Consider the following 25,197-nt stretch of genomic DNA (forward strand, 5'->3'; position numbering starts at 1 on the left):
ATATTATTTTTCTATTCTCTAATATTAAGGGGGGAAAAATTGCTCCTGATATTTTTTTCCGATCTGTGTCCCCCTATCAAAATCTATCCAAAGTATGGGAATGCCCTTGCGGAAAATTGTCACCAGAAGATTAAAAGATTTCTCCTCAATAACTAATTTTCTGTCCAAGTGACAATAATGAATGATGAAAATGGGACTTCGGTGATGGAAAGTATGTGTGCCTAAAGGGTCCAGTAATAGAAAGTCTGTGTGCCTACAGGTTCCAATGATGGACAGTCTGTGTACCTTCAAGCTTCAGGGAGGGAAAGCCTATATGTCTACAGGCACCAGTGATGGACAGTCTGTGTGCCTACAGGCTCTAGTGATGTACAGTCTGTGTACCTACAGCTTCTAGCTATAGAAAGTGTGTGCCTATAGGCTCTAGCTATGGAAAATCTGTGTGCCTACACACTCTAGCAATGGAAAGTATGTGTGCCTACGGGCTCTTGCAATGGAAAATCTGTGTGCCTACAGGTTCCAGTGATGGAAAGTATGTGTGCCCACAGGTTCCATTGATGAAAAGTATGTGTGCCCACAGGTTCCATTGATGGAAAGCATGTGTGCTCATAGGCACTAGCAATGAAAAGTATGAGTGCCCATAGGCACTAGCAATAAAAAGTCTGTGTGCCTACAGGTTCCATTGCTGAAAAGTATGGGGCAGATCCACAAAGATCTGCACCGGCGCAGGGTATCTAAGATGCGCTACGCCGCCGTAACTTACTTGGCTTTGAATCCACAACGAATTCACACCGTAAGTTATGGCGGCGTAGTGTATCTCTCGCGGCGTAAGGGCGCGGAATTCAAATGCGGCGGGTAGGGGGCGTGTTTCATTTAAATGAAGCGCGGCCCCGCGCCGAACGAACTGCGCATGCGCCGTCCCTAAAATTACCCGCCGTGCATTGTGCTAAATGACGTCGCAAGGACGTCATTGGTTTTGACGTGAACGTAAATGGCGTCCAGCCCCATTCACGGACGACTTACGCCAACGACGTAAAATTTTCAAAATTAGACGCGGGAACGACGGCCATACTTAACATTGAGTACGCCACCATATAGCAGCTTTAACTATACGCCGGAAAAAGCCAAAGGAAACAACGTAAAAAAATGCGACAGCCGCTTGTACGTTCGTGGATCGTCGGAAATAGCTAATTTGCATGCTCGACGCGGATAACGACGGGAACGCCACCTAGCGGATGCCAAAAAATTGCATCTAAGATCCGAAGGCGTACGAAGACGTACGCCTCTCGAATCTAGCCGAGATGCCGTTGTATCTTGTTTTGAGGATTCAAAAAAAACATACGACGCAGGAATTTTGAAATTACGCCGGCGTATCACTAGATACGCCGGCGTAATTTCTTTGTGGATCTGCCCCATGTGCCTACAGGTTCCAGAGAGGAAAAGTTAGCCCTGTATGAAATAGAAGGGCAAAAGACAGTTTTATTCACTATTCTTATTATACAATACGGTCCATTGTAGCAATATACATTTGAAATAGTATAACATAATATAAAGAGTCTGCTATGTTACTATAACAGTTTGTTTTAATTTTTGATCTTTCAGAGTCTTTGGACCTAATAGCAACAGCAGCTGAACACTCTAATGCAGCTATCAGGAAAATGGTAATAACAAATATATCATTTATTGCTAGATATATATTTACTACCTTTATTATTGAACATTTTGTTATTTATGGTTATTTGACTTGTTCTTTTAATTCTGCAGGAGAGGATGCATAAACTCCTCAAAGTCTATGAGCTGTTAGGTGGTGAAGAGGATATTGTCAGCCCCACTAATGAGCTCATAAAAGAGGGGCACATCCTGAAACTGTCTGCAAAGAATGGGACCACTCAGGACAGATACCTCATTCTGGTAAGTTTCAGCAGTTTATCAGAACTAGGTGATTTTGGCAGATAATTCAGTTTTTTCAAATAAATATATATGCTCATCTACGGCTTATGTCCTTTCTTGTAATTCCATTCTTTACCTGAAATGACTGATCACATATACAAGATGCTGTATGTGCCTGCGCAAATGATTAATACAATGTAAAATATTACAAGTTCTGGTTAAAAAAAAAGTGGTTGTAAAGGTAAAAGGTTCTTTGCTTTTGATGCATTCTCTGCATTAAAGTGGAGGTTCCATCAAAAAAACAATTTTGCTTTAAACTGTAGCTTACGACTAAAAAGGAAAAAAAATTTTTTTTTTTACTCATCTGGAAATGCCTGTTGCTATGCGGTCCCACGAAATCTGCCTTTGAAACCACCTAGGATTCTGACATCATCTCCCTCTAATGCTCCTGGGAAATGTGTGTCATCATTTCCCAGGATGCAGTGCGCTGTCCAATTATCACTCCCCATCCAAGACTTCCAGGAAGTAAGTGCATGTAGGCTTCACAATGCCCACAAGCAAAATGACAACGGTGTAGATATAGTTTTATAAACTATCTTTTTTGAATATCTATGCAGATCGGTGGTGGATTGTAAAATAGTAAGTGACCAGATTTAGATTATAAAAACGCAGGATGAAAGGACATACATTTAAAAAATGCTAATTGTGGTTGGAACTCCGTTTTAAGGTGAAAAACCTTTATACAGTATATCAGCTCCCGCCAGCCCCCTCTGAAATACTTCCCTGAGCCAGATCTCGATCCAGTGCTGTGCCTATCTGCAACAGTATTGCTTTTCTGTCCCCTCTTCTCACAGGAGGGTCAACAGCAGCAGGAACCTTTGACTCCTGCTGCTGTCAATCAAATCCTTACTAAGGAAAACAGGAAGTGAAGCCTTGAGGCTTCACAGCCTGTTGCCTACTGCTCATGCGCATGTCACACTGCTCTTTCTGAATGGTCCCGCTGTCTTCTGGGACATGTGTGTCTCCCAGAAGGCAGCGGGGGGAAGGAGAAGGGGCCGGAAACGTTGTAGATCGCTGCATCGATGTGTGGCGATCCTTCCCGGAAGTGGGAGCAGGTACCTGGTTTTGACAGGTATCCATTCCCCCCTCCCCATAAAGTGCCAAATGTGGCAGTAGAGGGGGGGGGGGGGGTGCGAACACCCAGAATTTCCACAATGGGAAAAGTTGGCTCGGCGAGATCCTCGGCGGCTTCACAAGGAACTCGACGAGCAAAACGATGTGTTTTGCCCGTCGAGTTTCTCGGACGTGTGTACGGGGCCTAATTGAACAAGCTGAAGTATGAAGCTGATTGGCTACCATGCAGATTTTGCACTCTCCTGTTTTAGTATATAGATCCTTATATACCTTATTTAATTGTTTTACAGTTCAATGACCGCCTGCTCTACTGTGTCCCGAAACTGCGTCTGATTGGTCAGAAGTACAGTGTGCGAGCCAGAATTGACGTAGATGGGATGGAGGTAAGTGACAAGTAGCACTTTAATCGGTTTAAACCAATCTTACAGCACAAATAAGAACTTGGTTTGTACATGCCAAAGAATTTATTGTTTTCTTTTCCTTCCATCTCAGCTGAAACACAGCAGCAGCCCTAACCTGACAAGAACCTTTCTAGTGTCTGGAAAACAACGATCCCTGGAGCTCCAAGCCAGGTATTCTATGCTTAACATTATAAGCAGCTGAATTTTCAGACCTTTTAAAGTGGTCTTAGCTTCAGCTATATCGTTCACATAAAGTGCATGCAAGGTAAGGTTTACAACTCTGGGGCCAGATTCTCAAAGGACTTACGACGGCCTATCTCCATGTACGCCGTCGTAAGTCCGAAAGTGTGCCATCGTATCTATGCGACTGATTCATAGAATCAGTTACGCTTGAATTTGGCCAAGATACGAGCGGCGTAAGTCTCCTACGCCGTCGTATCTTGGGGTGCATATTTACGCTAGGGGCGCTTCCGTCGAATATGCAAATGAGCTAGATACGCCGATTCATGAACGTACTTGCGCCCGGCGTATTAAAATACGCTGTTTACATAAGGCGTACGACCGGCGTAACTTTACCCCTCATAAAGCAGGGGTAAGTCATGTTAAGGTATGAACATCGGAACAGCGTCGTATTTTACGTAGTTCGCGTAAGTCGTACGTGAATGGGGATGGGCGTAGGTTCCGTTTACGGAGAAAATTTGACGTGATACTGAGCATGCGCGCGCATGCGCCGTTCGTAAAGCGCGTCATTTACGTGGGGTCACAATTCATTACCATACAACACGCCCCCTTCCAGCCTACTTTGAATTACGCGGGCTTACGCCGGCCCATTTACTCTACGCCGCTGTAACTTAGGGCGCAAGTTCTTTGTGAATACGGTAGCCTCTCTAAGTTACGGCGGCGTAGCGTATATGAGATGCGCTACGCCCGCCTAAACTTACGCTATTCTCTCCGAATCTGGCCCCAGGTTTTTATATTACTTCTCATAGAGATCATAGTCCCTTTATCCAATTTTCTCCACCAGAAACATGGGGGGAGATTTACTAAACCTGAAAAGTGCAAAATCTGGTGCAGCTCTGCATAGAAACCAATCAGCTTCAAGGTTTTATTGTCAAAGCGTAGCCCAGGTTCAAACTGCCCGCGTGACTTTGAAGTTGGGCCCCAGCGCGACTTCGGCACGACTTGCATGCGACTTCTTAAACAGAAGTCAATGCAAGTCATACCAAAGTTGGGCCAAAAGTAGAGGAAGAAACCTTTTTCTAAGTCAGAGCGACTCAAGTTGCACAGAAAGGGGTCAGATTAAGGGTCTGAATTTCGATGCGACAAGTGCTCCTAAGTCAGAGCGATTGTCCTATCAGTGTGAACTAGGTCTGGATAGAACAAGCTGAAGTTAGAAACTGATTGGCTACCATGCAGAGCTGCACCAGATTCTGAGTTCTCTCCTGTTTTAATAAATCAACCCCATGGTGTCATTTTTGTTTAGGAATCATCCAGGATCACCATTGACTCCCTGGACATACATACCAGCTCAGAGATGACACAGTCATATAAATCATGGTGCCTGTGCAGTTCTTGGCTGTTTTTACAAATGTCTGACATATTAGGCCTCTGCTGCAGCCTCTATCCTTGTGACTTGCTAACAAAGTTACAATGTACAGTCTAAATTAAAGTGGTGTTCCGGGGAAGAAAAAAATGAAAAGCCAGCAGCTACACATACTGCAGCTGCTGGCTTTTAATAAATGGACACTTACCTGTCCTGGAGTCCCTCGATGTTGGCACCGCAGCTGATGTTTCTATCAGTTGTTGGGTGGTGCTGCCGCCATTGCGGATAAGGGTACCCGGCAGTGTAGCCTTTCGGCTTCACGCCGGGAACCCTACTGCACATGCATGAGGCCCCGCTCCTCTCTCCTATTGGCCCGGCAGCCGGGGGAGGATGAGGACGGAGGCCCGCGGTGACGTCACGGGCCGCTGCCGGACTCCTGGAAGTGGTAAAGGATACCTGTCAAAGACCGAAAGGTGCCAATTGTGGCACTGGAGGGGGGGGAGGAATCAGATGAGCGGAAGTTCCACTTTAGGGTGGAACTCCGCTTTAACACTGGGTTAAGAGAGGCTGAGGAAATGCTTCCTTCTTTCTGCAGCAGATTGATGACATCATCTCTGCCTATATGAATTTCTGGTTTAATGATAGGAGCTAGAGATTTTCTTGGAATAAATATACTATTGCTGTATAAGTTACTGAAAGGTCTACTTTAATAATTAGGCAAGGTAATGTTTCCCTACTTCTGTCTTGAGCCCCACCAGTGATATATCCCGCTTCTGGCAGCACAGATTTGTCTGCCCAAGTCTTCCCTTTTTTCGGTTTTATTAGTTTTATTCATTTTTCAAGGTAAAGGCTAAAAAAGAACATTCAACCCAGCATAAGATGGTGGAAGGTAAAAAGTGGTAAGAAACAAACAATGGGAAATTTCCGCACGATCAGTGCCGCCAGCTATAGCCAGCAGTGCCGATCAGTGTATTATGACGGCGGGGACGTCTTCCCGCTGTCAGAATACAAAGGCTCAACAGGTGTGATTCCCCTATCCACCTTTGAATGTGTGGATGGGGTAATCTGTTTTTTCATTTTTTTTATATGTCCCATATAAATTGTAGCAGCGCTCTTTGTTCAAATGGAAAATGAACAAACTTCTTTATGCAATGACTGTCATTATGTTTTATATGGATTGATTGATTTTGTATTCTATTTTTGGCTGCTATCAGTTTATATGTGATTTGGTGGTGCATCCATTGTATACATATATAGACTTTTGTCTATCACTTGTTTATTTAACCTCCTAAGCGCTGAGCTGTGTGAAGAGAAGAGGGCCGTCTTGACAGTGGTTATACATAATCTATGGGCTGCCTAAGTTTCCCCACATAGGGATGCAATGGGTTTTGGCTAACGCTGAGGCATGAGCATGAAGGTGGAAAGTAGGGGTTAGGGAGGGGTGTCTTCCTACTGAGGACATCTTGTAAGAGAGGAGGGGCATTGTGAGGGACAGCTCTGGATTAAAGGTGAGTATTGCAGCCTGGACTGTGATTTTGCTTTTTAAAAATGTACACTTGACGAGGAAATTTTTTAGAGACAAATGGCCAGGAGCTGCACTTTTAGCCTTTCTGGTAAATTACTGAAAATTCACAATCCTTCCTAAAACCTATGGACCTATCCCCCCCACCTGCTTTTGTTTAGCAATATCCACAAAGGGAATATATGAGTGAAAAATACAACTATATGTAAAAATCTTTATTTTTTTCTTTTTAGAACCGAAGAAGAGAAAAAGGAATGGATTCAGGTAAAAAAAAAAAAAATCCTATTTTGTGGACAATTTTCTTTGTTATTTTATTTTTCATTGAATAAAAAAATTTATTAAGGGGTAAAAAAAATGTTTCCACTGTATGTAAGTTTAGAGAATTTATTAATCAAATTTAGAGGTGAACGCTTCATTCCGTTTTGCATTGTTGTCTTGGCTGTTTAAACCAGCAGCAAGATATTCCCACCATAATTGATAGTCAGATTAACTATAACCTCTATTCAAAAACAAAATGATGATGTTTATTCCCCCCAGTGAATATTCCTAAAGCGGTAGGAAACGTAAAAAAAAAAATTCCCCCTGTAAGGGAAAGGCATAATGTGCTAGTATGCATTGCATACTATGAAAGACTATGAAAGACTTGAAAACGAACCCCCCCCCCGAAACGAAGCCCTCCAGCGGTGCTACAAAGGCTTCTATCCTCACCTGGTCTTTCTTCTGGGTTTGCAGCCTCAGCCAATTGAATGACTGAGTCGTGATGACATCACTCCCACACATGAGTGCGGGAGTCACAGCCGCGGCACAGAGCTCTGAAGGAACGGCACGGGTATGCTGTTCTTTCAGAGTGCATGTGCCCTTGATGTCACTGGCTGCTGCTCACAGCGCAAATTTAGGAGATATTAATTTTACCTACAGGTGAGCCTTATTATACGCTTACCTGTAGGTAAAAATAAAAAAAAATTGAGTTTACTACAACTTTAACATAGCGGGAACATTAATTAGTCAAGTTGTCTTCAAGAAATACACACCCTACCAGCAGATGTGTGCCCTTTATCAGAGAGGTTAATATACTTAAAGCGGAGGTTCACCCTAATAACATGTATATCTGACCTTATATTACCCTTACCCTTATATTCGTAACAAGTACTGTCCGCAATTATTTTTTTTATTTTTTTGCTGTACGCACCTTGTAATCAATTTTTTCAATCTACTTCTCCCCGCGGGAGTAGGCGTTTCTATGCCTAGGGGGATTGTCATCTGGGAGGTCGCCCAGATGATTGACGTCTGTTCCCCCCGGCGGATAAGGCCTCGCCCCCCGTATTGCGTAGGCGCGCACGGGTTACAGGGTTTCTGAAAGAAGCCGAACATGCAGAGCGCAGGCGCCGTATAGAGCCGACTCATATGTCCGCATGTTCGGCTTTTTTCGGAAACCCCGTAACTCGTGCGCGCTTACGCAATACGGGGGGCGGGGCCTTATCCGCCGGTGGGAACAGACGTCAATCATCTGGGCGACCTCCCAGATGACAATCCCCCTAGGCATAGAAACGCCTACTCCCGCGGGGAGAAGTAGATTGAAAAAATGGATTACAAGGTGCCTACAGCATAAAAAAAAAAAAAACTAATTGCGGACAGTACTTGTTACGAATATAAGGGAGTTGGTCAGATATACATGTTATTAGGGTGAACCTCCGCTTTAATTTACCTAAACTTCAATATAAGGGGGAGACCCTAATCACACATATTCTATAATAATCTCTATTCCTACTAGTAATTAACATTATATATAGTTATAGAAGGTAACACAAGCCTTTAATGTAGAGCAAAACCACCCAGTTTTAATTCTCCCCTCACTGAATGAACGCTGATCTGTTGCATTCTATGTTTTGCATATCATTGTTGGTTGATTAAATGACCCAGAAAGAGATCACTGACTGTCATTGTGTGTCTTTTACTTGTAGGCTATTGAAGCCACCATGAGTCGTCATGAGCAGACAGTAGAGCAGTTCAAACTGCTAAATTCCTCTCATCGAGAAGATGAAGAAACCCCCCCCAATTCACCGGTAAGAAATGGCTTGAATTCCTGGGAAAGGGGCTGACAATTCAGCGGTGTCTAGGAAGATGCGAAAATATGTTGTGCTTAAAAGTGAACCTAAAAAATGTAATATCTATATGAAAATATAAATATCCAATTCATAAATAAAGTGTCCAATCCATAAACAAATCAAAAGTCAAAATAGTTACATAGGGCCAGACTCACCAAAGAGATACGACGGCGTATCTCCTGATACGCCGTCGTATCTCTGTTTCTATCAATGCGACTGATTCATAGAATCAGTTACGCATAGATATCCATAAGATCCGACAGGTGTAATTGTTTTACACTGTCGGATCTTAAGATGCAGTACCGCGGCCGCTGCTGGGGGGAGTTCGCGTCGTAAACCAGCGTTGGGTATGCAAATTAGGAGTTACGGCGATTCCCGACGGTTTTTCGCGTTCGCTACGTCGCCGCTAGTCTAGTTTCCCGTCGCAAAGTTAGATTTTTTTTTGGGTGCCCTAACTTTAGTCAGCAAGCGTATTGCTGTCTAAAGTATGGCCGTCGTTCCCGCGTCAAAATTTAAAAAATAATGTCGTTTGCGTAAGCCGTCCGGGAATAAGGAATTGCGCTACGGGCGTCGCCGTTCGAAAAAATGACATCACGATGCGCAAAGCACGGCGGGAGTTCGGAAACGGAGCATGCGCGGTAGGTCCGGCGCGGGAGCGTGCCTAATTTAAATGGCACACGCCCATTTAAATTAGCCCGCCGGCGTAGGTTTTCATCGCAAGTGCTTGGTGAATCAGGCACTTGCGTTGAAAACTTGCGGCGGTGTAACGTATCTACGATACGTTACACCGCCGCAATTATTCGTGAATCTGGGCCATAGTAGGTAAGGTTGGATAAAGACAATAGTAAATCCAGTTCAACCTGTGTATTTTTTTATTTTTTATTTAATATTTATTTTTTATAGTTAATATATCTCATATTATCTGTCATTATATCATCTACATAGCCAAGCCTCACTTTTGGTGTTAGCCAATTGATTCAGTTGAGGAATCAGCAATCCATTAGCCAAACCTTATTTTGGATAGTCTGCTGATATACGACCAAACCTCCTGAACTGAAATCGAGGGAGTGGATGATAAATTAATTGAGACAGAAAAAAAATAAAAAATAATGATGTTGATTCCAATATATATTTATTTAAAGGGAAGGAAGAAGGAAAGAAAAGGAAACATCATGTGTGTTCTTTTTTTTGGCTTGTTTTGTTCTGTTTGTAATTTGTTATATTCAAATTTTCAAAATGAAAATCGAAAAAAAAAAAAAAGAAGTCCAGAGTACGAAAACACACAACAAACAGAACTAAAATAGGATTTGAAAAGATGCAAAGGGATTTTTGTTCGGGATTTTAACGGTGCCCAAATACATAAGAGATACTTGCTTACTGGGCACATGTACCCCCTTCCTGCCCAGGCGAAATTTCAGCTTTCAGCACTGCGTCGCTTTAAATGAAATTTGCGCGGTCGTGTGACGTGGCTCCCGAACAAAATTTACGTCCTTGTTTTTCAACAAATAGAGATTTATTTTGGTGGTATTTGATCACCTCTGCGGTTTTTATTTTTTGCGCTATAAACAAAAAAAGAGCGACAATTTAAAAAAAACATTTTTTTTACTTTTTGCTATAATTAATATCCCAATAAAAAAAAGTGTTTTTCTCAGTTTAGGCCAATACGTATTCTTCTACATATTTTGGGGGGGGGGAAAAATCGCAATAAGCGTATAGTGCATGGGTCTTCAAACTATGGCCCTCCAGTTGTTCAGGAACTACAATTCCCATCATGCCTAGTCATGTCTGTGAATGTCGGAGTTTTACAATGCCTCATGGGATGTGTAGTTCCGCAACAGCTGGGGGGCCGTAGTTTGAGGATCCCTGGTATAGTGATTGGTTTGCGCAAAAGTTATAGCGTCTACAAAATAGGGGATAGAATTCTGACTTTTTTTTTTATTATTTTTTTATTTTCCTAGTAATGGCGGCGATCTGCGATATTATGGCGGACACATCGGACACTTTTGACACATTTTTGGGAACATTCACATTTATACAGCGAACAGTGCTATAAATATGCACTGATTACTGTATAAATGTGACTGTCAGGGAAGGGGTTAACACTAGGGGGCGAGGAAGGAGTTAAATGTGTTCCCTACTGTTTACCAATAAAAAAAATAATAATAAGATTTTAAAGAGGTTGTAAACCTCTGAAATAAATTCCCCAGAAAACAAACAAACCTGCAAGACAAAGGCATAATGAGCTAGTATGCATCCCATGCTAGCTCATTATGAAATACTTGCCTTAAGACAAAGCTGTTGCAACGGTCCCCGCACACCGCTGTCACGACCGACATCTTTCCCGGATCTTCTTCCGGGTTCGTGGGCTCCGGCACTGTGATTGGCCGGAGTCACGATGAGGTCATTCCTGCGCATGCGCACGGGAGCCGCCATTGACGGCACGGGCTTGGAAGAAATGGCACAAGCGCTCATTCAGAGCACATGCGCCAGTGATGTCACTGGCTGCATGCACTGGAAATATCTCCTAAACTGTACAGGTTTAGGAGATATATTCAATACTGATAGGTAAGTCGTATTATAGGCTTACCTACAGGTAAAATTTTGCAGCGGAAGTTTACTTCCTCTTTAAGCAATCTCAATTCCTGTAAGTTCCTCAGTTCCTGTGGAGGAATCTCCCCTGCCGACTCCATTTTGATTGGATGTAGTCGCAGTGTGGCTGACAGTTTTTCTCCCAGCTCCTTCCATTATCATCTTGGGCAAGAGGGTGATGAAAGGGCCCACCTACTGCTTACATTTTTCTCCATGTAAAGGTTCGTTTTTTTATTTTCGAAATAGTTTCCTTTGAGCTAGTTGGTTCACTTACCTTTTACTTCCATTTCCCTTCTAAATGTTTTTTTTCTTTGTCTGAATTTCTCATTTCCTGTTTCTCCTCAGTAAGCTTGCCCCCATCATCCATGGGGGTTAGTCAGCCAGAACAGCTTACTGCAGGGGAACAGGAAGTGAGAAATTCAGACAAAGAAAACAAGGAAAACTTTTTTTATAGAAGGGAAATGGAAGGAAAAGGTAAGTGAACCAACAATGCACTAGCTTAAAGGAACCTATTTAGAAAATAAAAAACAAACCTTTACAACACCTTTAAGACTTTTCAAGCAGTGGACTATCGATTTGGGAACATAAATGAAATTTGCTTGGTCCACTCCGCTAGTCTATTACAACTATTGCCCCTTATGTGGTATTCATATGGCCTTTCTTATACGTTTTATTCCTTATACAGAACACAGACCTGGGTAAGCGAGCGCCGACGCCAATCAGGGAGAAGGAGGTAACCATGTGCATGAAATGCCAAGAAGCTTTTAACTCTATAACCAAAAGGAGGCACCACTGCAAAGCCTGTGGCCATGTAAGTATATCTCATTTGCTTTGTATCCTCTACCAACGATCCTTCATGTGGGGTCACTTATATAAAAAAAATTGTATTTGACGTTCCTTGGAGACTGAGGGCATCTATCCTTTTTCTTCTCTACTTCTTTGTATTTTTTTCTGCTCTCTAGGTGTTCAGTCCTTTTTTCTTTACCCCATGCTGCATTCTTGTCCATTCATATTGTCCTCTCTATAGCTTATTCTTTTTCTTATCAATATATTCTTATCTTATTATTTTGCTGATTGTTGTTCCATATTTATAATTGGATTTGCTGTTTATCTCTCTCAAGTACACACGACCATTTTTAACCTCCCTGGCGGTATGATTCTGTCTGGAATTGCGTAACAAAAGCGGTACAATTATTTGCAAGGAAATTTGGCGTTTTATACTGTAGGCCTGCAATTCTTAGGAATAACTCACTTAAAGCGGTAGTTCACCCTCACTGGCTTGATTTTACCATCGAGACAGGCATTGTAGCGCGAGCTACAGTATGCCTGTCCCGATTTTTTTAACCCCGGACTCACCTTGTAATCGGACATCGTAGATTTCGGCTCCCGCGGGGAATGGGCGTGCCTATGGAGAGGGAGGATGATTGACGGCCGGCCCTGGCACGTCACTCTCCCCGAAGACAGCCGGAGTAGGTCTCGGCTCTTCACGGCGCCTGCGCACAGGCTATGCGCAGGCGTCGTGAAGAGCCAAGCCTATTTCGGCTATTTCCGGAGAAGCGTGACGCGCCAGAGCCGGCCGTCAATCATCCTCCGTCTCCATAGGCACGCCCATTCCCCGGTATCTTCGATCTACGAGTACAAGGTGAGTACGGGGGTAAAAAATTCGGGACAGGCATACTGTAGCTCGCGCTACAATGCCTGATTTTATGGTAAAAGAAATTTTTTTTTTTTTTCGTTGATAGGGTGAACCCCCGCTTTAAATCTGACCAAACACGAGTCTAGTAGGCATCCCGGGTATGATTTAAAAAAATAAATAAATTATAAATTATAATATAATAAATAATTATAAATAATTATAACAAATAATAATATAATTATAATAACAATTATTTAATAATGTAATCAACTCAAAATCACTGAAATTTGCTCAGTTGCAGAATTGTCGCTGTCATTACTTTTATTTTTTTATGACGTATTTCCCCACAAATCGCTATCGCACAATTCTGCAAGTGATTATAATTTATTATCGCTGTTTTCTAGCTGCTCTAAAACCATTTTTGACATAAAGAGACACTTTTGGACAAGCTACAGTTTTCAGGCAGAAAGAATAGTTTTTAATATATAAAAGTACATGTAGGGCACTGGGCAGACCACTGGGGACAAGGGGTGTGTGTATTTTTTTACATACAGTACTGTAATCTATAAGATTACAGTATACTGTATGTAATGTGTTTATTTACTTTTTTTAATTTGGCGCCGTTCTCCGTCCCCGTGCGTCGTAACGTCGCAGGGAACGGAGATCGGCGGCACACGGGCACTGTGAATCGAGCAAGGAGGAGGTCCCGCTCGATCACACAGCGGGGATGCATCGCAGGATCCAGGGAAAAGGTGAGTTACTTGCCTGTGGATGCTGCGAAAGGTAAGCCACGCCACTGCACGCTCTGCACAGCTACCCCGAGTGTGACTCGGGGATACCGATCGCAGCATGAAAAACCCACCCCGAGTCACGCTCGGGGATACCGCCAGGCAGGTTAATGGACGTTTTTTTCCGACGTGATTCTTGTCAAGCCTGCCTTGCCTACACACGATCTTTAAAAAAAAAAATGCTCCAGCAAAGCGCAGTGACGTACAACACGTACGAGGGCACTATAAAGGGGAAGTTCCATTCGGATGGCGCCCCCCGTGGGGCTGCTTTTGCTGATTTCATGTTAGTAAAAGTTTGGTGAGAGACGATTCGGGCTTTTCAGTCTGTTACAGCGTGACGAATGTGCTATCTCCATTGCAAACGCTAGTTTTACCAGAACGAGCGCTCCCGTCTCATAACTTGCTTCTGAGCATGCGTGTCTTTTTCACATCGTTAAAGCCTACACATGACCGTTTTTCACAGCGTGAAAAGCGACAACGTGAAAAACGACGCAAAAATTTTGAGCATGTTCTAAATTTTTAATGCCGATTTTTCACATTGAAAAAAATGCTCTGGAGCCTACACACGATCGTTTTTAATGACCATTTAAAAAAAATGACCATGAAAAACGGTCGTGTGTACGCGGCATCAGATTCATGCTTTTTAACCTAATTCAATTGTTCTTTTCCTATTGGTTCACATATCCCCTTTTTTCTTTCTCATTTTCCTCTACCAGTCTTTATTTCCATTCAATCCTATTGTTCTGATTGTTTTCCTTTCCAAATGCCCAATTCCCTCTCACTTCAGTGAGGCCTCGTACACACACGACCGAGGAACTCGTCGTAAATGAAACATAGTTTTCCTCGACGAGTTCCTTGTCAGGCTTGTCGAGAATCTTGACAAGCTTTCTTTGCATACACACTGTCAAGACAAAATCTCGTCGTTCTCAAACACGGTGACGTACAACACGTACGACGGCACTATAAAGGGGAAGTTCCATTCCACTGGCACAACCCTTGGGGCTGCTTTTACTAATCTCATGTTACTGCATGTTAAGTTAAAAGTAAGAGACGATTCGCGCTTTTCAGTCTGTTACAGCGTGACCAATGTGGTATCTCCATTACGAACGCTACTTTTACCAAAGGTGCGCTCCCGTCTCATACTTTATTCTGAGCATGCGTGGGTTTCTAAGCATACACACGAACGGGAGTCTCAATTTCCTTGTCGTGTTTCTTGTCGGGCTGGTTTACGATGAGAAATACGACGAGGAAATTGAGACTCCCGACGAGGAAAAAGAGAACTTGTTCTCTTTTTTTTCTCGTCGAGTTCCACGACAGTTTTCTCGACGAAAAACATACACACGACCGTTTTCCTTGGCAAAAAAGCTCTGCCAGCATGTTTCTTGATGGATTCTGTCGAGGAAAATGGACGTGTGTACGAGGCCTGACCTTTTAATTCTGTTACTATTATAGTCATTTTTCTTTGTTTGATGGTCTATTGAAGATTATCTTCTTTCCAGTCCATTTAGTTCATTATTTCTCCTGCTTCCTATATAAACTCATCTTTTTTTCTTCACCTGAGGCAGGGAAACAGGAGTGCCATGCTAATAGAACCCAAAACTATTGGCAACAACAAAAATCTGTCATAAAATGTAAACCTAATATGCTCGATCCAAAAATAAATATGTTGTAAAACATTTTGTCTGGAGTTGGATTTTAAGGGATAAGTAAGGGTTGTGTTTGAGGTGGATGTTAAAGGCTTGTTATAAGGCATGAGGTTTTAAAGTGAAGTGATGATCGTTGCTGATCTATTCACTCCTTCCCATTGTTTGTATCTAATAGCACCAGACTCTTATCTCTAGAACTTTAAAGGGGAGTTCCGCCCACAATTTCACTTTTTAAATATAAATACCTCTGTAATACACAAGCTTAATGTAGTCTAGTAAAGTTAGTCTGTAAACTAAGGTCCGTTTTGTTAGGTTGTTAGAGCATTTAGTGGGAGGAATAGAGACCCATTGTTGGTGTCAGTGGGAGGAATAGCGCCCCATCGTTGGTGTCAGTGGGAGGAATAATGTCCCATTGTTGGTATCAGTGGGAGGAATAGTACCCTATTGTTGGCATCAGTGGGAGGAATAGAGACCCATTGTTGGTGTCAGTGGGAGGAATAGTGTCCCATTGTTGGTGTCAGTAGGAGGAATAGTACCCCATTGTTGGCATCAGTGGGAGGAATAGAGACCCATTGTTGGTGTCAGTGGGAGGAATAGTGCCCCATTGTTGGTGTCAGTGGGAGGAATAGTGCCCCATTGTTGGTGTCAGTGGGAGGAATCGTGACCCATTGTTGGTGTCAGTGGGAGGAATAGCGCCCCATTGTTGGTGTCAGTGAGAGGAACAGCGCCCCATTGTTGGTGTCAGTGAGAGGAATAGCGCCCCATTGTTGGTGTCAGTGGGAGGAATAGTGCCCCACCTTGGTGTCAGTGGGAGGAATAGTGCCCCATCGTTGGTGTCAGTGGGAGGAATAGTGCCCCACCTTGGTGTCAGTGGAAGGAACAGCGCCCCATCGTTGGTATCAGTGGGAGGAATAGTGCACCATTGTTGGTGTCAGTGGAAGGAACAGTGCCACATTGTTGGTGTCAGTGGGAGGAATAGTGTCCCATTGTTGGTGTCAGTAGGAGGAATAGTACCCCATTGTTGGCATCAGTGGGAGGAATAGAGACCCATTGTTGGTGTCAGTGGGAGGAATAGTGCCCCATTGTTGGTGTCAGTGGGAGGAATAGTGCCCCATTGTTGGTGTCAGTGGGAGGAATAGTGCCCCATTGTTGGTGTCAGTGGGAGGAATCGTGCCCCATTGTTGGTGTCAGTGGGAGGAATAGTGACCCATTGTTGGTGTCAGTGGGAGGAATAGCGCCCCATTGTTGGTGTCAGTGAGAGGAACAGCGCCCCATTGTTGGTGTCAGTGAGAGGAATAGCGCCCCATTGTTGGTGTCAGTGGGAGGAATAGTGCCCCACCTTGGTGTCAGTGGGAGGAATAGTGCCCCATCGTTGGTGTCAGTGGGAGGAATAGTGCCCCACCTTGGTGTCAGTGGAAGGAACAGCGCCCCATCGTTGGTATCAGTGGGAGGAATAGTGCACCATTGTTGGTGTCAGTGGAAGGAACAGTGCCACATTGTTGGTGTCAGTGGGAGGAATAGTGCCCCATTGTTGGTATCAGTGGGAGGAATAGCGCCCCATTGTTGGTGTCAGTGGGAGGAATAGTGCCCCAAGGACCAGTAAAGGCAAACGAAGGGCCGCATTCGGCCCCCAGGCCACAGTTTGAAAAACAATGCTTTAGAGCAGGGGTCTCCAAATATTCTAAACAAAGGGCCGGTTTATTGTCCTTTAGACTCTTGGGGGACCGGACTTTGGCCAGCAGGAGTAGAAATTTTCCTGGCATCATTGTTAGTAAACATCTGGTATTAGGGGGAGGAATAGTGCCCCATTGCTGGTATCATAGGGAGAAATAGTGCTCTATTAATTGTGTCAGTGGGAGAAATGGTGCTCCATTGTTGGTGTCAGATGGCAGAATAGTGCCATGTATCAGTGGGAGGAATAGTGCCCCAAGGGCCAGATAAAGGCAAGAAAAGGGCCGCATCCGGCCCTCGGGCCACAGTTTGGAGACCATTGCTTTAGAGGGATATGCTTTGTTCATATTTCATGTCTGAGGTTTACAACCACTTTCAGTGGCTCAAAGCCAGAGACAGTCAGGCAACTAGCAGTTTTAGAAGGTGAGTGATGCCAGCCTTGTATTAAACGTAGCACATGTTTCCTTTTATTCTCACTTCCAATTAAAATAAAATCCAGTGCTTGCATCTGAGCCAAAATTCATCGCCCTCCCTTTTCTTGTATTGCAGGTGGTTTGTGGAAAGTGTTCAGAATTTCGTGCTCGGCTGGTCTATGACAACAATCGAACAAACCGCGTGTGTGTGGACTGTTACACTGCCCTACACGGTTCTGTCCTCAGCCCAGCTTACAACACTCACACGCCTCAACGCAGGAAATCCATCTTAGAGGTATTACATGAATATCTGCTCTAGAGTGTGGCTTCGCCAAGGCCTAGTACAGCTGTGCATAGGTGGACCCGAATGAAGTGTTGTGCAATTAAAATTTAAATCGCCTTAAAGTCTAGAGCCAACTAGTATCATACTTGGGGAGGTTGGGTCTTCGGGGGTTGGCATATTTTTGGCCTGGCTGTGCGGGAGATGAAGGGTTTTCATATGGGGAATATGAGACAGCTTCACGTGATCTTTGGCACTCATATATGTTGAGGGCCTGACACTGGCAGAGTTTGTGCAGGGAGCACAGCTGTGATTGGTAGCCAGCTGGCACCACTTACTATAGGTTGCCCGCATATTTTGCAGTTGTGCCTACAGTGTTTGTTTATGTCAGATGTTCTGTTCACTTGCCATGCCTGTGCCATAGCTTCTCATAGGGTTCTATAGGCCATTTTCCATAGAATCCTATGAGAAGCTACAGATCTGCTGACCTGAATCTTTACAAACCTTGGAGACCGCAGACACAATTGCGATGTCAGTATGCATCTAGGATGGAGGGGCAAACGGGATAGTGAACTTTATGGGCCAGATTCTCGTAGATTCCGGCGTAGCGTAGCGTAAGCTATTTACACTACGCCGCCGCAACTTAGTGGAGCAAGTGCCGTATTCTCAAAGCACTTGCTCCGTAATTTGCGGCGGCATGGTGTAAATGGCCCGGCGTATCCCCGCGTAAGGGGGTGTAAGGGGGCGGCTTGTATTTAAATTAAGCGCGCCCCCGTGCCGAACGAACTGCGCATGCGCCGGCCTTAAACGTAGCACAGTGCGCATGCTCCATAGTACGCCGCAAATCAATTGGTTTTGACGTGAACGTAATTAACGCACAGCCCTATTCGCAATGAGTTACGTAAACGACGGAAAAACCCGACAGCCATACTTAACATGGCATACGGCGGACCGACGTAAGGTTGCCCCTCATATAGCAGGGGTAACCTTACGCTTACGGAAACAACGTAAACAACGACGAGGCGGCACAAAAACGTTCGGGAATCGGCGTATCAGGCTCATTTGCATAGACAAATGAGAAATCGTCGTAAACGCCATCTAGCGGCCAGCGTGGAATTACATCTAAGATCCGACGGTGTAAGTGACTTACGCCAGTCGGATCTACGCCGTATCAATGCGTAAATGATTCTAAGAATCACTCGCATAGATACCCGGGCTCAGAAACAGAGATACGACAGTGTATCTGGAGATACACCGTTGTATCTCTTTTGAGAATCTGGCCCTAAGTATTTATCCTTCCAACAAAAAAGGATGCTTTGTTATGTTATGCTGCAATTATGGATATAAAAGTTGAAACTCTTCTATAAAGTGTAACTCTAGACAAAATCTTTATTTTTGTTTTGAATGGAGTGTGTCCCCCAGAACTAGTAGAGGTGAGGGTAAAGCCTAAGATGGGAACACCTATTCCAGATAATCAGGCAATTCTGCTTACTTTGCTAGACTTTCTCTAACTTTCTGTTGTGTCTCTGGGACAGGAAGTGAAGGAAAATTTCCCCCATGATACACAGACAGCAAACATTTTACTGGTAGAGGTTTTAATCCTTCCCTACTCTATCTACAGCAATCTCACAGCACTGGCCAACCTTAGTCAGGATCCTGGTGGTCTGCACATGTGTGGAACAAGTGTGACTAGTTGAGAAAGATGTGCTTGTGTTTTTCATTAGCTTTTGGACTGAATGTAAATTCCATTTATTTTTTCTTTTGTACAGAAACAGGCTTCAGTAGTAGCAGAGCACAGTATATTGTGCAGTTACATGCATTACATGGAGAAGGGAGCGAAGAGCTGGCACAAAGGCTGGTTTGTCATCCCTCAGAATGAGCCCCTGGTGCTGTACATCTATGGAGCTCCACAGGTATGCTTATCAGATCATATGATTAAGAATTATCCAAAATGCACCTACAAAAATCATGTCACTCCACCTAAAATTAATATGATAGTTATAATTGGAACCTAGTGGCTAAGGCACCCCCTGATACCTATATGTCTTAGAAATTTAAAACAGCAAGAGGAGGAATTAATACATTTGCAAAATTATACTGGACCAATATTTTAGAAAATCTGGGAAAGTTGGTTGGATTTGAAACAATATTCAACCTATGTCAGCTCTATGGCCAATGAGAATACCCTTTAAGAAGCAGTAGGGGATTACTCAATAAATAATTTTATGTGTCAGGTCACCTGTGGCCAGGTGACAAATGCACCCCGATGGAGACAGGGGTGCACGGCAAGGTAGTGAACCCAATAGCAGACTTGCTGCAGATGGACAGGAAACGTGAACCCAAGATTCCCCAGGGCGCGGAGTCTAAGGTCCAGCAGATGTTCACCAGAGCCTCTAGTGGCGAGGATGTCCTTCGCTGCAACTGAACCCAGGTCGCGGCCCCTGGGGTCCCCAGGTCACGCTCCGTAGGTAGAGAGGGGAAGCAGCCACCGAGGACACAAGGGATGGTGATGGGTAAGCCGAGGTCGGGGCAACAGGCAGACAAGGGTAATCATGGGACAGGCCAAAGGTCAGGGTCACAGGCAAACAGGAGTAATCAGAGACGAGCCAAAATCGGTACACAGAAAGGTAAACATAGCACACGGCAGACAGGAACACAAGCTAACAAACAAAGTTGAACAAAAAGAGTCAGGCCTCTAATGGACACATGGAGGAGAAGGTAAGCTGACAGACATTATTCCGTGTCCATAACAGTACCCCCCCCCCCCCCCGTTACGAGGCCTCCCCCTTCCCGGCCTGGGTTTAGAGGGAAACTTCAGATGAAACTTCTTCAACAGATGAGGCGCAAAGACCTCCGATGCAGGGACCCAAGACCTCTCCTCAGGGCCAAAGCCTTTCCAATAAAGAGCGCCTCTACAGAGTCGGGAATCCAGAACTTGACTGACCTCGTATTCCTGATTATCCTCAGAGACCGGCGCCATGGTAGGGAGAGGACGAGAGAACTTATTGAGGACTAAAGGCTTCAGAAGGGCAACATGGAAGAAGTTAGCGATTTTGAGGCTTTTGGGAATCTGAAGTTTGATGTTCCTGGTGGAGAGCCAAACTTTGTCCCCTGGCTGAAGAGAAGGCGGTTTACGCCTGTGGCGGTCAGCAAAGCCTTTGAATTTTTCGACAGCTGCCCTGAGGGAATCATGAACTTCACTCCGGATAGAATTAAAGGACTCCTGAGCTGAAGCCAAGGTTGGGATATACGGAGAACAGGTCATGGGAAGCGGAAGTTGAGGATGTTTTCCATAAACTGAGAAAAAGGGTGTTTTCTGTGAAATGGTATTTACATGATTGTTATGAGAAAATTCCGCCCACGGAAGTAGAGAGGACCAATCGTCATGATGAGCGGAGACTAAGGTGCGAAGAAAAACCTCTAACTCCTGATTAACCCTCTCCGTCTGCCCATTGGATTGAGGATGGTAAGAAGAGGAAAAATCCAAGGCAATATTGAGGGATTTGCAAAAGGCTCTCCAGAAACGAGACGTAAATTGAACACCCCTGTCGGAAACAATATGAGAAGGAACCCCATGGAGGCGGAAAATTTCTCTAATAAAAATGGGAACCAAGGCAGGAGCAGAAGGAAGACCAGGAAGGGGAACAAAATGAGACATCTTGGAGAAACGATCGACTACCACCCAAATGACCGTATTACCGTCAGACAGTGGGAGATCGGTGATAAAATCCATTGCAATATGAGCCCAGGGCTCTTTAGGAATGGGCAAGGGCATGAGGAGACCAGCAGGAGCTTGTGTGGAGGATTTAGACTAAGCACAGCCATGACAAGCCTTGACATAGTCTTTGACCTCTGAGCAGAGATTAGGCCACCAGTAGTGACGACTGATGAGTAAGAAGGACCGGAGGAATCCAGCGTGGCCCGCCACCTTGGAATCATGTCCCCAATGAAAGATTTTAGCTCAGTGGGGACAAAGGTCTTACCAGGAGGAATTTTTGAGTCCAGGGTGGTAGAATGGGCAACAATGCATGAAGTTGGGATGATCGGCTCAGGTTCAGGAGTGGGCTCCTCGTCCAAAGTGTCAAAGGACCTAGAGAGCACATCAGCCCGACTGTTGCAGGGAACCAGGTTTGTACGTAATCGTGAAATTAAAACGGGAAAAGAAGAGACTCCACCTGGCCTGTCTGGGATTCAGACGTTTAGCATTCTGTGATTGATGAAGATCGTTATGGAGTAAGGGGAACCCTCCAAAAGATGACGCCACTCTTCTAGCGCCAATTTGATTGCGAGAAGTTCCCGGTCGCCGATGGCATAATTTCTCTCTGCCTGGGAAATTTTTGGGGAAAAGAACGCACATGATTGACGTCTCTTCTTAAAGCGTTGAAGAAGCACCGCTCCCACCCCCACTGAAAAAGCGTCTACTTCAATAAAGAATGCCTCCCCAGGATTTAGTCTCCTCAAGAGAGGTCCAGAGACAAAGGCCTGCTTCAGATCGTGAAACGCAGAGACAGCTTCAGGGGGCCAGTCTTTGGCATTAGCACCCTTCTTGGTCAAAGCGATAATAGGCGCGGCAATGGAAGAGTAATTGCTTATGAACTGCCTATAATATTTTGTGAAGCCAAGAAAGCGCTGTGTGGACTTGAGGCTAGCAGGAATTGGCCAGTTGGTAATGGCTAAGACCTTCCCAGGATCCATACGAAGACCCAAGCTTGAGACAAAGCATCCTAGAAATAGGACCTCAGAACATTCAAAGGAACATTTCTCCAGCTTGGCATAGAGATTATTCTCTCTAAGGCGCTGGAGTATAGTGCGGACATGGTTTCTGTGGACACGCAGATTTTCCGAAAAGATAAGAATGTCATCCAGATAGATGACAACAAACTGGTACAGCAGGTCCCTGAAGATTTCATTGACAAAGTTTTGAAACACGGCTGGGGCATTACATAACCCAAAAGACATGACCAGGTATTCGTAATGGCCGTCTCGAGTGTTAAACGCAGTCTTCCATTCATCACCTTCTCGTATTCGAATGAGGTTGTACGCCCCTCTGAGATCCAACTTAGTGAAAATGGAGGCACCCTTCGACCTATCAAATAGCTCAATTATTATGGGTAAGGGGTATCGATTTTTAATAGTAACAGCGTTTAAGCCTCAATAATCAATGCAGGGTCTCAAGGTACCATCCTTCTTGGCAACAAAAAAGAACCCTGCTCCTGCAGGCGATGAGGATTTCCGGATGAAACCTCTCTCAAGATTTTCTACGACATACTCAGACATAGCCTGGGTCTCTGGGATGGACAAAGGGTAGGTACGACCCCTGGGCAGAGTTGCTCCGGGAACAAGGTCAATGGCACAGTCAAAAGACCTGTGGGGAGGAAGCACCTCAGCCGATTTCTTACAGAACACATCCCGGTAATCGCTGTATGCAGTGGGAAGATCAGAAGATACCGATGTGGTAGCAACCGAAAGTCTCTCCTTGGGGGTCACCTTGGAAAGACATGACGAGAAACATGAAGGACCCCAAGCCAGGATCTGCCCAGAGACCCAGTCCACGTGGGGAGAGTGGAGCTGTAGCCAAGGAAAGCCCAATACAATGGGGGTAGAGGCTTTGGGTAGGATGAGGAAGGATATTCACTCCTGGTGGAGAATCCCTACCGACATCCTAATAGGTAGTGTCTGGAAGCGAATAGGGCCCCCTGGAAGAACAGTGCCATCAATTGCCGAGACTACCAACGGCGTAGTAAGGGGTGAAAGGGTGAGCTTCATTGAAGAAACAGTTCTCCAGTCCATAAAGTTGCCGGCAGCCCCGGAATCCAGATATGCAAGGGTTGATTGGGGAGAAGTGCTTACATGAAGGGACACCGGAAGAAGAAGACCGGAAAGTGATGTTTCTGGGTCCAATACTCCACCTTCTAAATGTATTAGACCCGAGCGTTTCCTAGGCGAAGCGAGCAGGAGTCACGAAAGTGGCCCTTGCCTCCACAATAGAGGCACAAGCCCAGAGTTCTGCGCCTAGCACGTTCTTCGGGGGTTAGTCTGGTCCGGCCCAGCTGCATAGGTTCCTCAGCAGGCAGAGGATGCTCCACGGGACAAAGTGAGGGGAGCTCAGACTGGCTAGGGCCTAGGGAGTGTTGGCGTTTTCTTTCTATGGACCTCTCCTGAAAACGAATATCGATCTGGTTGCATGACATCAAACAGACCGACAGGGATGGTTCTTCCCGGTAATTCGTCTTTCACTCAGTCAGAGAGGCCATGTAAAAAGGTAGCGACCAGGGCCTCATTGTTCCAGCTCAATTTAGCTGAGAGGATACAGAACTGGAGAGCATATTGTCCCACTAAACGGGATTCTTGGCGGAGACGTAAAAGAGCACTAGCCGCTGAAGAAACCCGAGCCGGCTCCTCGAAGATGTTACGAAAGAGCTTCAAGAAATCAGACAGGCTGGAAACTACCGGATCATTCTTCTCCCACAGGGAAGCAGCCCAGGCTAGAGCTTCACCGGAAAGGAGGGAAATAATATAGGCTACCTTTGCCCGATCAGACCGGAAGTTTTAGGGGTTAAAGTTCAAAATGGATGGTGCATTGGCTAAAAAAAACCCTATAGGCCTTGGAGTCTCCAGAAAAACAAATTGGAGGTGGTAGTTTCAGCGAATGCGACTCTGCGACTGGTGCAACCGGCGCAGGCACTGGTTGTACTTGGGGTTGCGGATTCGGGGTTCCCAACGAGGTCTGAAGCTGTTCATTTGTTTATTTGTGACCTTTTATACTGAATAATGCTGGTGTTTTTTTTTTTTCATGGGAGGGGAAAGGTTCACTTTAGATTTGTTTTTCAAATATGACTAGTATACATACTGTACTTCAGTCTCTTTGCTATCTTCTTGTAGTCCTCTGTACATCACTACTCACATTGGGATAGTGAGAGCACTCTGGGCAAATCGGGCTAAACTATATGACATAAGTGCAGTCCGTCTGACACACTGGATATGCTTACAGGAGGGGAGGAGAGTACGGAACCCTTCCAAATATGCTTTCCAAATCCATTTAGGCTTTTAGGCTCCATTCACACTTGTGCGACTTGTCATGCAACTTTGGACATCAACATTGCATGACAAGTCGTTCCCCATGCTCTTCGATGATAACCATTCATATATGTGCAACCCAAAAGTAGTTCATGCACTACTTTGGACTGACTTTCATGCAACTTGAAGGCCATATATTTCAATGTTAACCCTCAGAAGATGTATGAAAGTCATACCTAAATGTTATACATTGCAACTTATGTGCAACAGTTGTCCATTATCACTGGTCAAAGCCAAAGTCGTATTCAAGCTGTACCCATCCTAAGTTGCATCAAAGTTACACCAAACTTGCACTACAAAGTCGGCACAACTTTGGAGTCCTACAAGTGTGAATGGAGCCTTATATTACAGATATATGTGTCCATGTACACAAGACCGTTTAACATTGTTCATAGCAACCAATCACATTTTAACATCCAGTTTCTATCCTGAATTATAATAGTGGTGTTTACAGTCTCATTATTATAGGCATTGGGGCAGATCCACGTAGAATTGCATGGGCGCA

At 44.6% G+C, this 25,197-nt stretch overlaps 1 protein-coding gene across 3 annotated transcripts in view; it reads left to right on the top strand.

The window, feature by feature from the left end:
• FGD1 (FYVE, RhoGEF and PH domain containing 1) overlaps positions 1 to 25,197 on the top strand; it is a 267,137-nt gene that overhangs the window by 239,395 nt on the left and 2,545 nt on the right. For all 3 annotated transcript variants that reach the window (XM_040322864.1, XM_040322866.1, XM_040322865.1), the window contains exons 9-17: positions 1,600 to 1,658; positions 1,762 to 1,908; positions 3,312 to 3,404; positions 3,514 to 3,593; positions 6,721 to 6,751; positions 8,449 to 8,550; positions 11,867 to 11,992; positions 17,472 to 17,630; positions 19,385 to 19,528. In XM_040322864.1, coding sequence (XP_040178798.1) covers positions 1,600 to 1,658; positions 1,762 to 1,908; positions 3,312 to 3,404; positions 3,514 to 3,593; positions 6,721 to 6,751; positions 8,449 to 8,550; positions 11,867 to 11,992; positions 17,472 to 17,630; positions 19,385 to 19,528 — 941 coding nt within the window. The remainder of the gene's footprint in view (positions 1 to 1,599; positions 1,659 to 1,761; positions 1,909 to 3,311; positions 3,405 to 3,513; positions 3,594 to 6,720; positions 6,752 to 8,448; positions 8,551 to 11,866; positions 11,993 to 17,471; positions 17,631 to 19,384; positions 19,529 to 25,197) is intronic.

This window comes from Rana temporaria, chromosome 9 (genome assembly GCF_905171775.1).
Source record: "Rana temporaria chromosome 9, aRanTem1.1, whole genome shotgun sequence".
Taxonomy (NCBI): domain Eukaryota; kingdom Metazoa; phylum Chordata; class Amphibia; order Anura; family Ranidae; genus Rana; species Rana temporaria.